At 37.6% G+C, this 11978-nt stretch overlaps 1 protein-coding gene across 2 annotated transcripts in view; it reads right to left on the bottom strand.

Annotated features, from left to right (window-relative positions):
• The window catches only part of LOC138037814 (potassium/sodium hyperpolarization-activated cyclic nucleotide-gated channel 2-like), a 24861-nt gene extending 14376 nt beyond the window's left edge, over window positions 1-10485 (bottom strand). The window contains exon 1 of one of the 2 annotated variants that reach the window (XM_068883707.1): window positions 9433-10485. In XM_068883707.1, the coding sequence (XP_068739808.1) occupies window positions 9433-10253 (821 nt within the window). In that variant the 5' untranslated portion in view covers window positions 10254-10485. The remainder of the gene's footprint in view (window positions 1-9432) is intronic. The other variant, XM_068883708.1, reaches the window with a different exon arrangement.
• Window positions 10486-11978: the final 1493 nt, after the last annotated feature.

Genomic DNA, 11978 nt, shown 5'->3' with positions numbered 1-11978 from the left:
ATCACAGCCACAGATTTAAAATAGAGCATATCTAAAGGAAGAAGACGAGAAGAAATGAAGAAAGGTATTGCATGAGATTTGTAATCGATCAGCAAAATACATTAGACGAAGAGCTCGTTTTTGAAGGGTCAAAAGTTTAGTTCTATGAACTTTTGCAGTATTACACCACGCTACGATACCATGCATTAAGTATGGTTGAATGAGTGACCTGTAGATATGGTGTAAAGTACTCAGCGGTACAAAATGCCTTATCCTAGAGCTAATACCAATTGATTTACTTATTTTTGATGCAACATGAGCAATGTGGTAACTCCATGAAAGATTTTCATCGATGAGCACGCCTAAGTATTTGATGAACTTCTTACGCTCCAAAGAGATATAGCTATTAGTGTGATGATCAAACACCTTTAAGTTTACTTGATAGTTCAAGATCTTTTGTCTTGGTCGAAATATAACAAAGTTAGATTTTTTTATATTCAATGATAATTTATTAGCAACTAACCAGTCATAGATCTTACTAAGTTCTGTATTAACTTCAATCTCTAGCTCCTTAAGGTTTTTATCAGCATACAAGAGGTTAGTATCGTCTGCAAATGAATAAAATTTAAGCTGATCAGAACTGTTAGATATATCATTTATGTAGACGAGGAAAAGCAACGGTCCTAGCACCGATCCCTGTGGGACTCCTGATAATATTACTTCCTTTTTTGATATGTTTTTGGCACCAATTTGAGTTGTTTGTTGCCCACCAAGCAGGTAAGAGGCAAACCAACTATTTGTTACCCCGCGTACACCATAGTGGTCCAATTTTTGCAATAATATTAAATGATCTACCGTGTCAAAAGCTTTCTTTAAATCAATAAATATGCCGCATGAATACATCTTATTGTCCATGTTATTTTCAATTTGATTAATTATATGTAGGATAGCATGCTCAGTGGAACGCTTTTCACTGAAACCATATTGTGAATCATTGAATATATTCTTTTTCTCGAGGAATGATTTAAGGCGATAATACATGATTTTTGCAAAGATACGTTTGAATACAGAGAGAAGTGATATAGGCCTATAATTAGAAGGATCAGATGGATCATCGTTTTTGTAAATCGGAATTACTTTAGCAAGCTTCAACTTAGTTGGATAAATTCCGTATTCGAGTGATTTATTCAGAAGTACAGACAAAGGTTGGCTAATAATGTGTTTAGCTGATCTTAAAATACGAGTGGGAAAGGAATACAGTCCATGTGCTTTATTTTGAGGAATAGTCACTATTTCCAGTTCAATTTCAGAAGAAGAGACGGGGTTGAAAAAGAAAGAACCATGGGATTTACCTGAGGGAGATATTCAGAGAATTGTTTAATTGGATATGGCATTTTAGACGCCAAGTTGTATCCAACTGAGGAGAAAAACTTATTCATTATATAAGGAAACTCGGAGGTATTATAAGACACTTGCTTGGTTTGTGGACATTTTAAAGAGGTTATACCTTTGTGAGCTTTATTCTTACGACCTAAAAGACTATTGATGCCCTCCCATACTTTTTTAGTATTTTTCAAATTGTCTTCAAAATATTTGTGAAAATACATTTTTTTGCTTATTCGTGTGAGCATCAAAACTTTATTACGATAGGTCTTGTAGGCATCAGTGACACCAGAAGTAAAAAGTTGATTTTTGATTTTAATTGATTTGCTAATTCCCTTAGATATCCAAGGTTTTGATAATCGCTTAATCATGCGCTTTGAGACTGGCTTTAACGGTGCGTGCTTGTTGAGAAGATCATTTAATTTATTATAAAATTCAGAGAATGATTTATTCACATCAGTGTTTTTTGAGACTGCTTGGATCAAGTCAAGTTGGGAAAGGTCGTGTAGAAATTCTGTTTCAGAATAGCTTGAATAATCCCGTGCTAGATTTTTATGACAATCATTCTTGAAAATAGTTTTATCCTAGAGAAGAAAACAAAATTGTGAAAAGTGATCGGTTAGATCGGAAATTATGTTGCCACTGGTTATGTAATCTTCAAGATTACTTATAAAGATATTGTCAATAAGTGAATAAGAATTATTATACACTCTTGTTGGTTTATCGATTGTTGGCATTAAGCTAAAGCTTTGCAGGGAGAGAATAAAGTTTTGAGCATATTTACAGGAATTAAAACGGAGAAGGTTTAAATTAGTATCACCCATGAAGATAATTTTCTTCCCAGAGGCGCTAAGTTTTTCAATTGTTTCATCAAAATATTCTTGAAAATGTTCTGGTGAATTGTGCTGTCTATAGACCACACCACAAATCATATTTGCTTTTTTTGGCAAATGGAACTCAACCCAGAGAGCCTGATAAGCTTCATTAGAGGTTTTTTCAATAACTGTATATTTGAATCTTTGATCAATGTATATGCCAACACCTCCAGCTGAAAGGGGCGTCGGCACATACTCAAAGTTATAATTAGGTATCATGGGATTAAAATCCAAATCTCCAAGCTCATTTCTTATTCTAGTTTCTGTGATTCCAATTATGTTAAAATGAAAATCAAGTTCTTCTAGTGAATGGGTTTGAAATTTTTCTAAATTACTTTTCAGGCTTCTAATATTGGTATGAAACAATGAAAGTCCATCGGTTGAATTAGACGAAAACTGGAATTGTCTTTTTGAATGACAGAAACTATGGGGAGAAAAGTATCTACAGCTGATAGTTGTGGTATAGGGATCAAAATCAGACCTTCCATCGGGAAAACTGTTTAGAGTAAATATATCCAATTCATTAAAACTTGGTAAACGCTCAAGATATTTCTTGGTAGGGAGACTTGTGTTTAAACTATTATTAAACTGATCGTGAGAAGGAATAATATCACATGAATAGTACGGAAGCTCTTGTAAGAGAGCTTTGTTTACCTTAGTTGGTTGTATTGCTACTTGACTTATGTTTCCTTAACTTGATGACTGCTCACGGGACATAAGATTATCTAAAACTCTTGAACTCTTGATTGCGATGGGTCGAGATCCCTCGCTTTTCCTCAGCCATACAATCGAATTTTTGGCCCAGCAAAATGCATAATTACACCTCTCTTTAAATTTCTTTGCATCTGCAAGCAAGCTTTGAAGACGCGGCGTCAAATGGTCGAAGATACCAACTTGATCCAGAGAGACATCTTCCTGTAGACCGATACTCGTTGGGTTTACATTTCTAATTTCCCTACGACGTGCCATAACTTGTTCGCGAATAAGCCTTCGTGTAAATTTGCAAATTATAGGTTTGGGTCGTCGTTCGGTAGCATGGCGTGGTGTAATCCTGTGGGCTATGTCGCTGTCATACGGTTTTACATCTACACCAATTGCATTGAAGATTTTTGAGCAAAGCTGCGAGGTCTTGAAGTCATTTTCGAATGGTTCCAACTCGGGGACGCCAACAAGTTTGATATTGTAGGAATAGCTATACTCTTGGACCTGATCAATGGCCATCGAAACTTTTGATACTTCTGTTGATAACTGCTTCAGTGATTTTTCAAGAGTGGATATTTTGTCCAAGGCTCGGTCTCTAAACTCATTAAGATCATCATATTCTTTGCTTAGGAAGTCCAAGGACTTCAGTGCGTCTGGATCAGATGCGCTTGCAACATGGCCGCCAGCATGATTCCCCTTCAGGTTCTCTTGAACTTTCTTAAGTTCGGCAAAAACTTCTTCCACTTTTTCCTTTAGCTTGTCATTCTCAGCTTTTAATGACTGCACAGTATCCTTAACCATTTTAAACTTATAAGACTTTGTAGCTATAAAAACATAATCACACTATCCTGGAGCTCTCAAAATTGCATCCGCACGCTGCGCTACACAAGCACACATTCCCATTTCAGATCCTGATATTTGTCCACCTTTTTTCTTCTCTTCCTCTCATCAGGGCACGATACATATATCTTACTCGATGGTTTAACATATCATGCGTAGTATTTTTCCGAGCAGCGAGAAAAATACGAGCAATGACAAAAATGTCCTCGAGAATAAGAGATTTATTATTCCACTATTTTGCCTGTATTTTAGAAGTGTGTGTTTACAAAAAAATGCATCAGCTGTCCTTTATGGCGCGTGCGAACATATGGCGCGCCTTTCCAGTCAATGTTCAAACAGCTTTATTTTGTAATGCATGTATTAAATTTAAGATTTGTGACTGCTGAGTTGTATGTACTGACAAATGGTAGGGTTTTCTCACTAGTTTTGGCTTTTTTTCGACTGCCTTCCAGAAAAATTGACCTCAGATGGCGTTCTCTCAATAAGATGCGTAGGGTGGCCTCGCCGTTTAAGACGGGCTTTGAATCGAGATAGTGCCTTGCCTCCTCAAATGTTGTTTTTGAAGAGTTTGTTCGGCGAAGCCTACAAGCCTCTCCGTTGTTAAAACTCTTCTTGACACCGGGCGGATGACAAGATGCTTGTTTGTTATTTATCTATTTGTTTAAGCAGGTTGAAGTTTTGGCAGCTATTCAGCTGATGTGGACCTGCTATACCCACCCACTCATATACACACAGAGGACAGCCACAATACCGGGAACTTCTTCCACTACTCTTCTCGAATAGTGTGTGGGTTCTTTAACGTCCCACAGGGAACTAATGAACATGGATGTTATTCGTGAGACGGGACCTCCGGCTTATCGTCCTTATCCGAGAAGACTTGAAAGTCTAACCATTTGCGGATGTAATTACAAAGGCAGCACTTTCTCCTCAGTTATTTAAAGACCCTGAGTGTTGGTCCGGCCGGAGTCACGACCTCACGCATGGCAGCCCGGTGCTCAACCAACTGAGCCACCGGTGCGCGGTAAAATGCTTCAATTAGTGTATTGGAAGGTTTCAGTCGGCGCGGCTGGTGATATGTTTTGATATGGAGAATAGATTCTTTATAGAACCGTTCTCTTTACTATACTGTTGTCGGTTTAGGAAGGTGATCTCCTTTTCTGAAATTTAAGCGGTTAACTTTATGGTTAGGTTGAAGTTGTTAGCTTGCACAATGAACAAGTTGATTTCCTGTTTATCTACGTTTCATAGTGAGAAAACGCCATCGATGAGAAACGTTTCCATATTGTTGGTTTAACTTTGCTCTGGCTTAGCATTTTTGTTTCGATTTCTGGGTGGTGGACAAAACGCTTTCCCCAGTCCATGGACTACCACGCTGGACTACTCTAAAGAAACTATATATTTCGAACTGATGAGTATGCTTATTGGTCTACATATACGCAGCGTCTCAAGTAGTCTTTAAGCCTAAACACCCATTTTATTTAAACGGCGTTGATCAACACTATTTAAGTTTAAGCAACCATTTAAAAAAGGTTAGCTTTCGATAATTGTTGTGATGGTCGATTAGTTCATTTAAGTGAAGCGAGACCTGTGCAATTCCTGGATTTCGTCGCATATGGCCGTGCGGAGGAAAATAAACAAGGTACGTGCAATATAAGTGTATAATCATTTCAGTTCTGTCAATAGTACTCATTCGAAATACTGTTAATACTTTTTAGAGGTAGTCCATAGTTGTAGTACATGAACTGTGGGTCAGTGTTTTGTCCACATAAATGGAAACAAAAATGCTAACCCGGCGTTTCTCACTATGGGACGGAGATAAACAGGAAATCAACCTGTTCATTCCACAAGCTAGCAACTTCAACGTAACGATAAAGTTAACTGCTTAAATTTCAGAAAAGGAGATCACTTTCCTAGACCGACAACAGTATACAAAGGAGAACGATTCTATAAAGAATCTATTCACCATATCAAAACATATTACCAGCCGCGCAGAATGAAACCTTTCAATACACTGATTGAGGCATTTTACCTTATGTCACCCGCCCGGTGTCAAGAATGGTCTTATCAACGGAGAGGCTAGTATGTTTCGCCGAACAAACTCTTCAGAAACAATATTTGAGGAAGCACTATCTCGATTCAAAGCCCGTCTTGAAGGGCGAGGCTTACCCTACGCATCTTATCGAGAGAACACCATCTGAGATCAATTTTTCTGGAAGGCAGTCCGCACTTAAACAAAAAGCCAAAACTAGCGAGGAAACCCAACCATTTGTCAGTACGTACAACCTAGCAGTGTCAAATCTTAAAACAATATACTGACGCGTTAAAGCAAACTGTAAAATGAAACTGTTATCTGAAACAACAGACCCAGAAAAGGGAGACCGTGCAGAACTGTCACATTCTTTCAAATTTTTGCTTATAGCCTGACAGGGGGAGATTGATCTTGTTGAATCAAGCCGAGCCGCAACGTTTTTCAGTAAAAAACTAGTCTTAAATGACTAGAAACCTGCAAGGTATCCGCGGTCGCACGACATGCGGCCAAAATGGCGGAAATGACTCACGTGAACCACGGTAATTCGATCACGTGTTGAAAACGATTTTATCATTGAAAAACTCCCTTTCCGTCCATATTTGCTCTTTTGTAATGCGCCTTTGCTTGGGTGGGCTGGGGAAAATTGAACTGGAAGTGTCAAGTTTCAAATGTTTTTTTTTTCGGGCGCCGAAGTCGCTAAGAGCCATAAAAATGTGTTTGCACGAGATGGAAGAGTTTACAGTAAGAGATATAGCATTTGTGAGCGACTGGCTTACGCCAAAAAGGTCTTCATAAGAGAAAAACCCTGTGCTTTAATAATAATAATAATAATAATAATAATAATAATAATAATAATAATAATAATAATAATAATAATAATAATAATAATAATAATAATAAGGCACGGTAAAAGTTGAAAGAGGTATATTCCAGGGTGATAGTCTATCACCTCTGCTGTTTGTACTGTGTATGATACCGTTAACAAAGATCTTAAGGAAAGCCAAAGCAGGATACATGCTGGATGACATCAAAGTGAATCACTTGCTCATTATGGACGACCTTAATTAAGCTCTTTGCTAAAAACGAAAACGAACTAGATAGCCTGGTATCCACAGTTCAGGTTTTTAGTAGAGATATAGGAATGAAATTTGGCATAAAGAAGTGTGGAGTGGCGGTTCTGAAGAGGGGTAAGCTGAGCAAGACAGAGGGTATTCAACTTGTGAATGGCGAGACAATTAAGGAGGTTTGTGAAGAGGGATACAAGTACCTGGGGATATTTGAACTGGATAAAGTGAAGGAACAAAAAATGAAGGACATATTTAGAAATGGGTACATGCGAAGACTGAAACTAGTCATGAAATCCAAATTGAATGGTAAAAACAAAATCAAAGCCATAAATTGTATCCTTGCTACGATATGGAGGAGGTGTGATTGGATGGACGAAAGAAGAACTGCAAAGCATGGGTAGAAAGACGAGGAGAGTGATGACAATGAATAAGTAGCTACACCCAAGGAGCGACACTGCAAGGATATATGTACCAAGGAAGAGAGGGGGCAGAGGACTTATTAGCTGTGTCCGGGGGGACGAAAACAGTCAGGGTTGGTATGTAGGGAGATGTAATGAGGTGTTGTTAAGGAAAGTAGGAGAGAGAGGAACAGTGAAGGCGGATGAGGCAAAGGAACCAAGAGATTATAAGAAGAGTGCAAAGTAGGAAACAGAAAACAAATGGAAAGGGAAGCAAATGCATGGGCATGCAGCAGGTTAGAGAGTTGACGGGAGTGGACCGGTATAAAACATGGCGGTGGATGCAGAAGGGAGACCTCAAAGGGTGTACTGCATTGATCTGCAGTGCCCAGGAGCAAGCTTTAAGAACTAATTATATCAAGTAGCACATAGACAAGAATGTAGAATCTCCTATGTGTAGGATGTGTGGAGAGAAAGGAGAAAGTGTAAACCATCTAACAAGTGAGTGAAGCAAGTTGGCACAACGTGAATACAAGAGGCGCCACGGCAATGTTGCTCGGTATGTGCATTGGCAACTGTGTGGAAAGGCAGAACCTGAGCGGACCGATAAGTGGTACAAACAAACCCCAGAGCGAGTGTTAGAAAACGAAGGTTTCAAAGTTCTGTGGGATTCAGTTCAAGGTACAGTGTGACAGGATAGTTGAAGCTCGAAGACTGGACATTGGAGGCCATGATCATTGACGCCGCCATTTCAGGGGATCTATGCGCGAGTAAAAGACAAAGAACTGGAAAAAATAGAGAAGTACCAACTTCTTAGGGAAGAAATAAGAAAGTTATGAAAGCTGAAGAAAGTGACTGTAGTGCCAGTTGTGATTGGAGCATTAGGGGCTGTATCTGATAAGTTTGACAAACACATTGAAAAGCTTGGCACCACCATCAGACTTGAAGTGATCCAGAAAACTGCTCTGTTGGGAACGGCTAGACTCCTAAGAAATGTTTTAGTGAATCAGAAGAGGACTCCCTTGGGAACTTTAGGAAAATGTTGTTACTCGCTCTCAAGGGAAATAATTGACCAGGCCAGCAGCACCTTTTAGGCCTGTGATGTTACATAGCAATAATCATCATCATCATCATCATCATCATCATCATCATCATCATCATAATAATAATAATAATAATAATAATCATGATAATAATCATAATCATAATAACAACTAAAAACTAAAGGAATTATTGGAAAAGATTGGAATGGTGATACCGGCGGAAGTAGCGCAAAAATCTGCTCTACCTGGGACCTGACCTGACCTATTATCACTATTATTATCACTATTATTCTTATCATCATTATTTATCATCATTATTCTTATCATCATCATCATCATCACCAGTCGTCTTTATTATTATTATTATTATTATTATTATTATTATTATTATTATTAACTTGTTGTTCGTTTTAGTTAGGAAAAAAAATTAGTCACAGCGATATCGTGCCGGAAAACTCGAAAATCAGTGAGTAAACCTGTTATAACTAGGAAGCCAAAAAAGAAATAAAAGCAAGCAAAATAAAATGATAAAATGAAAATCAAATCAAATTAAACAGAAAAACAAAAGCAGAAACCATTTTCTTTGAAGTTTTTTTTTTTGCTAAAAAGGTTTTTTTAATAATCTGCATGCTTTTGAATCTTTAATGACTAGACACTATGGGGCTTATCAGAAGTTCATTAAAATTTAAAATTTCAAGTATGCAGGAATTAAGAAATACAGTATTTGAAAACTGAAAATCCCAGTCAAATCGCGTTCAAAAAATTTACTTCGCTACCAAGTTTTCAGACTTGTCTGCATTTAGTGACGTTTTGAAGCATTGAAAGAATGCCTAATGCTTAATTTTCGTGCGTACAAAACTTGAATTTGATATATCCCCGAAACAAGAACCGGTGGAAAATGTGATAATTTTGGTATAATGTATGTTTTTAAAACACCGCACTTTACGACTTCTCAAAGGAAGCTCGTATTGATTTCAAATGGACCCAAGAGTGTTTTTTTTTTAAACGTTATGGCCGTAAACAATGCTTATCAACGAAATACCCAGATATGGTAAAACAGTTTTTCGATTTATGGAATGATACATGTACCACACAGAGAGTAAGCTTATTTCAAACCTGAAAGCACTGGTCGGGTGAATTATCCATCCAGCTTTCTTATAGCGCACCATTTCTTCATCCATTGCCTTTCGACTTCCAAAAACTTTCATGTTCAATTTGTTGTCCATAGGTTGAAGCCATTCTTTTAAGCGACTAAAAGATGTATCCGTCCTAGGCTTGCTTTCTACTGGATTCTGCACAACATTTGTGTCTTCTTCTTCACTTTCAATTGTAATGACTACACTGGCATTAGCGGTTCTGCTAAAATGTACAGGTGCTGTATGACACTGAAGTCTCTTTAGTTCGAACAAGGAGCGCACTCTTCTTCCGAGGGTCAAAATTTTGTTTTGTCTCTCTGAAATGACTTCCTGTGGTTTCTCTGTCATAATTTCTTCGTCATTATCCGACGCTGTGTGGCCATTTAATAGCGGCTTGCTACAGCTTAATTCAAGCATACGAAGAACTTCGAAGTTTGTTGCATTTCCAAAAGCCTCCGTTGTCTCCTCTTCCCTGTGGTCTATTTCTAAAATGTTTTCATTTCTGGGATCATTGTCTTCAGCACCATCGTCACCAAAGGACTGAAGTCCCTGCAGACTTTCATAATTCGACGACAAAATCGAATTTTCTGTTTCACAGGAGCATCGGCTGATTCTGTGTTTGTTTGCGCAAATGTGCTCAGATTCATTTTGCAATTCACAAATTTCTCCGCTATCTTCCTGGTCCCTTCTCGGCGATAAAATTTCCTCACAATTTAAAGGATCGGTATGACAATCGTCAATCGGACTATCGCAAGATTTCCCTTCCTGTACATGGTTCGCTAGGCTGCGTTGTTCAGTCATTTCTTGTTGTTTGGCGACCGCACGAATGTATGGGTGACGTTTTTGCCGTGTCGCTGTCCATAGCCATGGAAGTCTTCATTACACTCAATAGATCCTTGAAAAAGTGAATGTAATGCTTTCCTTCAAGTCCACCAGTTTACGCTGTGAATTCGGTCATTGCGTTTTTGCATGACGTGAGAATAATGATTGTGACATCACGAATTGCGAACAGGGTTTCGGCTGATATGCTTGTGTTAATACCACGCGCTCGATCCAGTCATACACCAACGGTAAATGAAAAAAAAAAGAAGTATCGACCACACATTACGAAAAGATGACTTTTAACTATTATCAGTGAGCCCGCCGAGCGATACATTGGATTTAAGACAATGAAATAGACCGCAATAGACACTGATTCTTACCACAGCGTGCGAAATCACCTATGCTATAAATTTCGCAACACAATTCAATATTTTTCCTGACGAGACTTTGCCGCTTAATTAATTATTGTTTTCGATGAGACTTCTTTCACTTCACCCTTAGTACTTTTTACATGTTATTTTATCTGTTATCTTGGTTTTCGGGAGGAAAGTTTAAGACTTGTTCTAAGAGTCGGAATCAAACAGATGCTAACTGCCAACGGTCCTATTGGATATCCTTCTTCAACGTTTTCCTAAAGTGTCCACGAAAATGAAGATGCGCAATCCATTTCCATGACCTTTATTTTGTTCTCTCCATGGTTCTATTTTTTTTTCTAGCGCTTGATTTTCCTTAATTTGTCATTTAAAGAGATTTGCTTTTAATTTGTTGTTATTTTCTTGATTTGTGTTGATATATGCTCAGATCCACAAACTTCCTGATGAAAGCCATTTGTATTCGCTGAACATCCTCAAATGACTTTGGAACAGAAATCATCGACACGATATCACGGAAAGTCTTTAACGAACTGAGATCTTTCAAATGCCGGTGAAGAGAATTTTTCGCCGGCGTTTATATTTTTTCGGAAAATTTGTCATATAGTCAAACACTAAATTTGAGTTTATATTATTGAAAACACATTTGAGGGTTTGTATTCATAACATGGCGCAAATTTTCCGAGATTATCTTTTCAATTTTCTTTGAAATTTCAGTAAAGGGAAGTTTTCGCTGTCGAAAAATTTGTAATTATAGTCAAACACTATATTGAGTTTACATATTTGAAAATACATTTGAGTATTTGTATTCATAACAATGGCTAAAACTTTTCGAGAAGATTTTCTTTTCAATGTATTTTCACGGTATTCACTTGTAAATTGACGATTTCATTGGCGGTTAAATAATTTGTTGCCTTCTTCAACAATACGCGGAAATCCAATTTGGATTTAGCTGTCAAAATCGACTCATTTGTTTTGTGTCATATGCAGCACGCTGTTAACTTTTTTTATCTAAAAAAGGATGTTTTCTCTCTTAGTACAAAATTTGTTTGTTTTACGTTCTCACCTTCGAATTAGTTCTTGCTTAGAATTAAGCATTTTTTTAATTCAGTAATTTGGTTGACAAAAACTAATAGAGTTCTTTTTCAAGAAGGTTATCCAAAATTTTAAACATTTCTCAAAGATAATTAATTTTTCGTGGTCTAGCACACCTGACTTACAGGCGCGAATGTCAAGAGACCATGTCGGCAAATGTATACATAGTCTTTAACTTGTGTAATCTATTCATGGAATACAAAATAGCTTGATATGGCAAACACCTCTGAACATGATG

The sequence above is a fragment of the Montipora capricornis genome, chromosome 2 (genome assembly GCF_036669925.1).
Source record: "Montipora capricornis isolate CH-2021 chromosome 2, ASM3666992v2, whole genome shotgun sequence".
In the NCBI taxonomy this organism is placed as follows: Eukaryota; Metazoa; Cnidaria; class Anthozoa; order Scleractinia; family Acroporidae; genus Montipora; species Montipora capricornis.
Note: the sequence above shows the minus strand (reverse complement) of the source record. Positions and strands in the feature narration are given on the sequence as shown.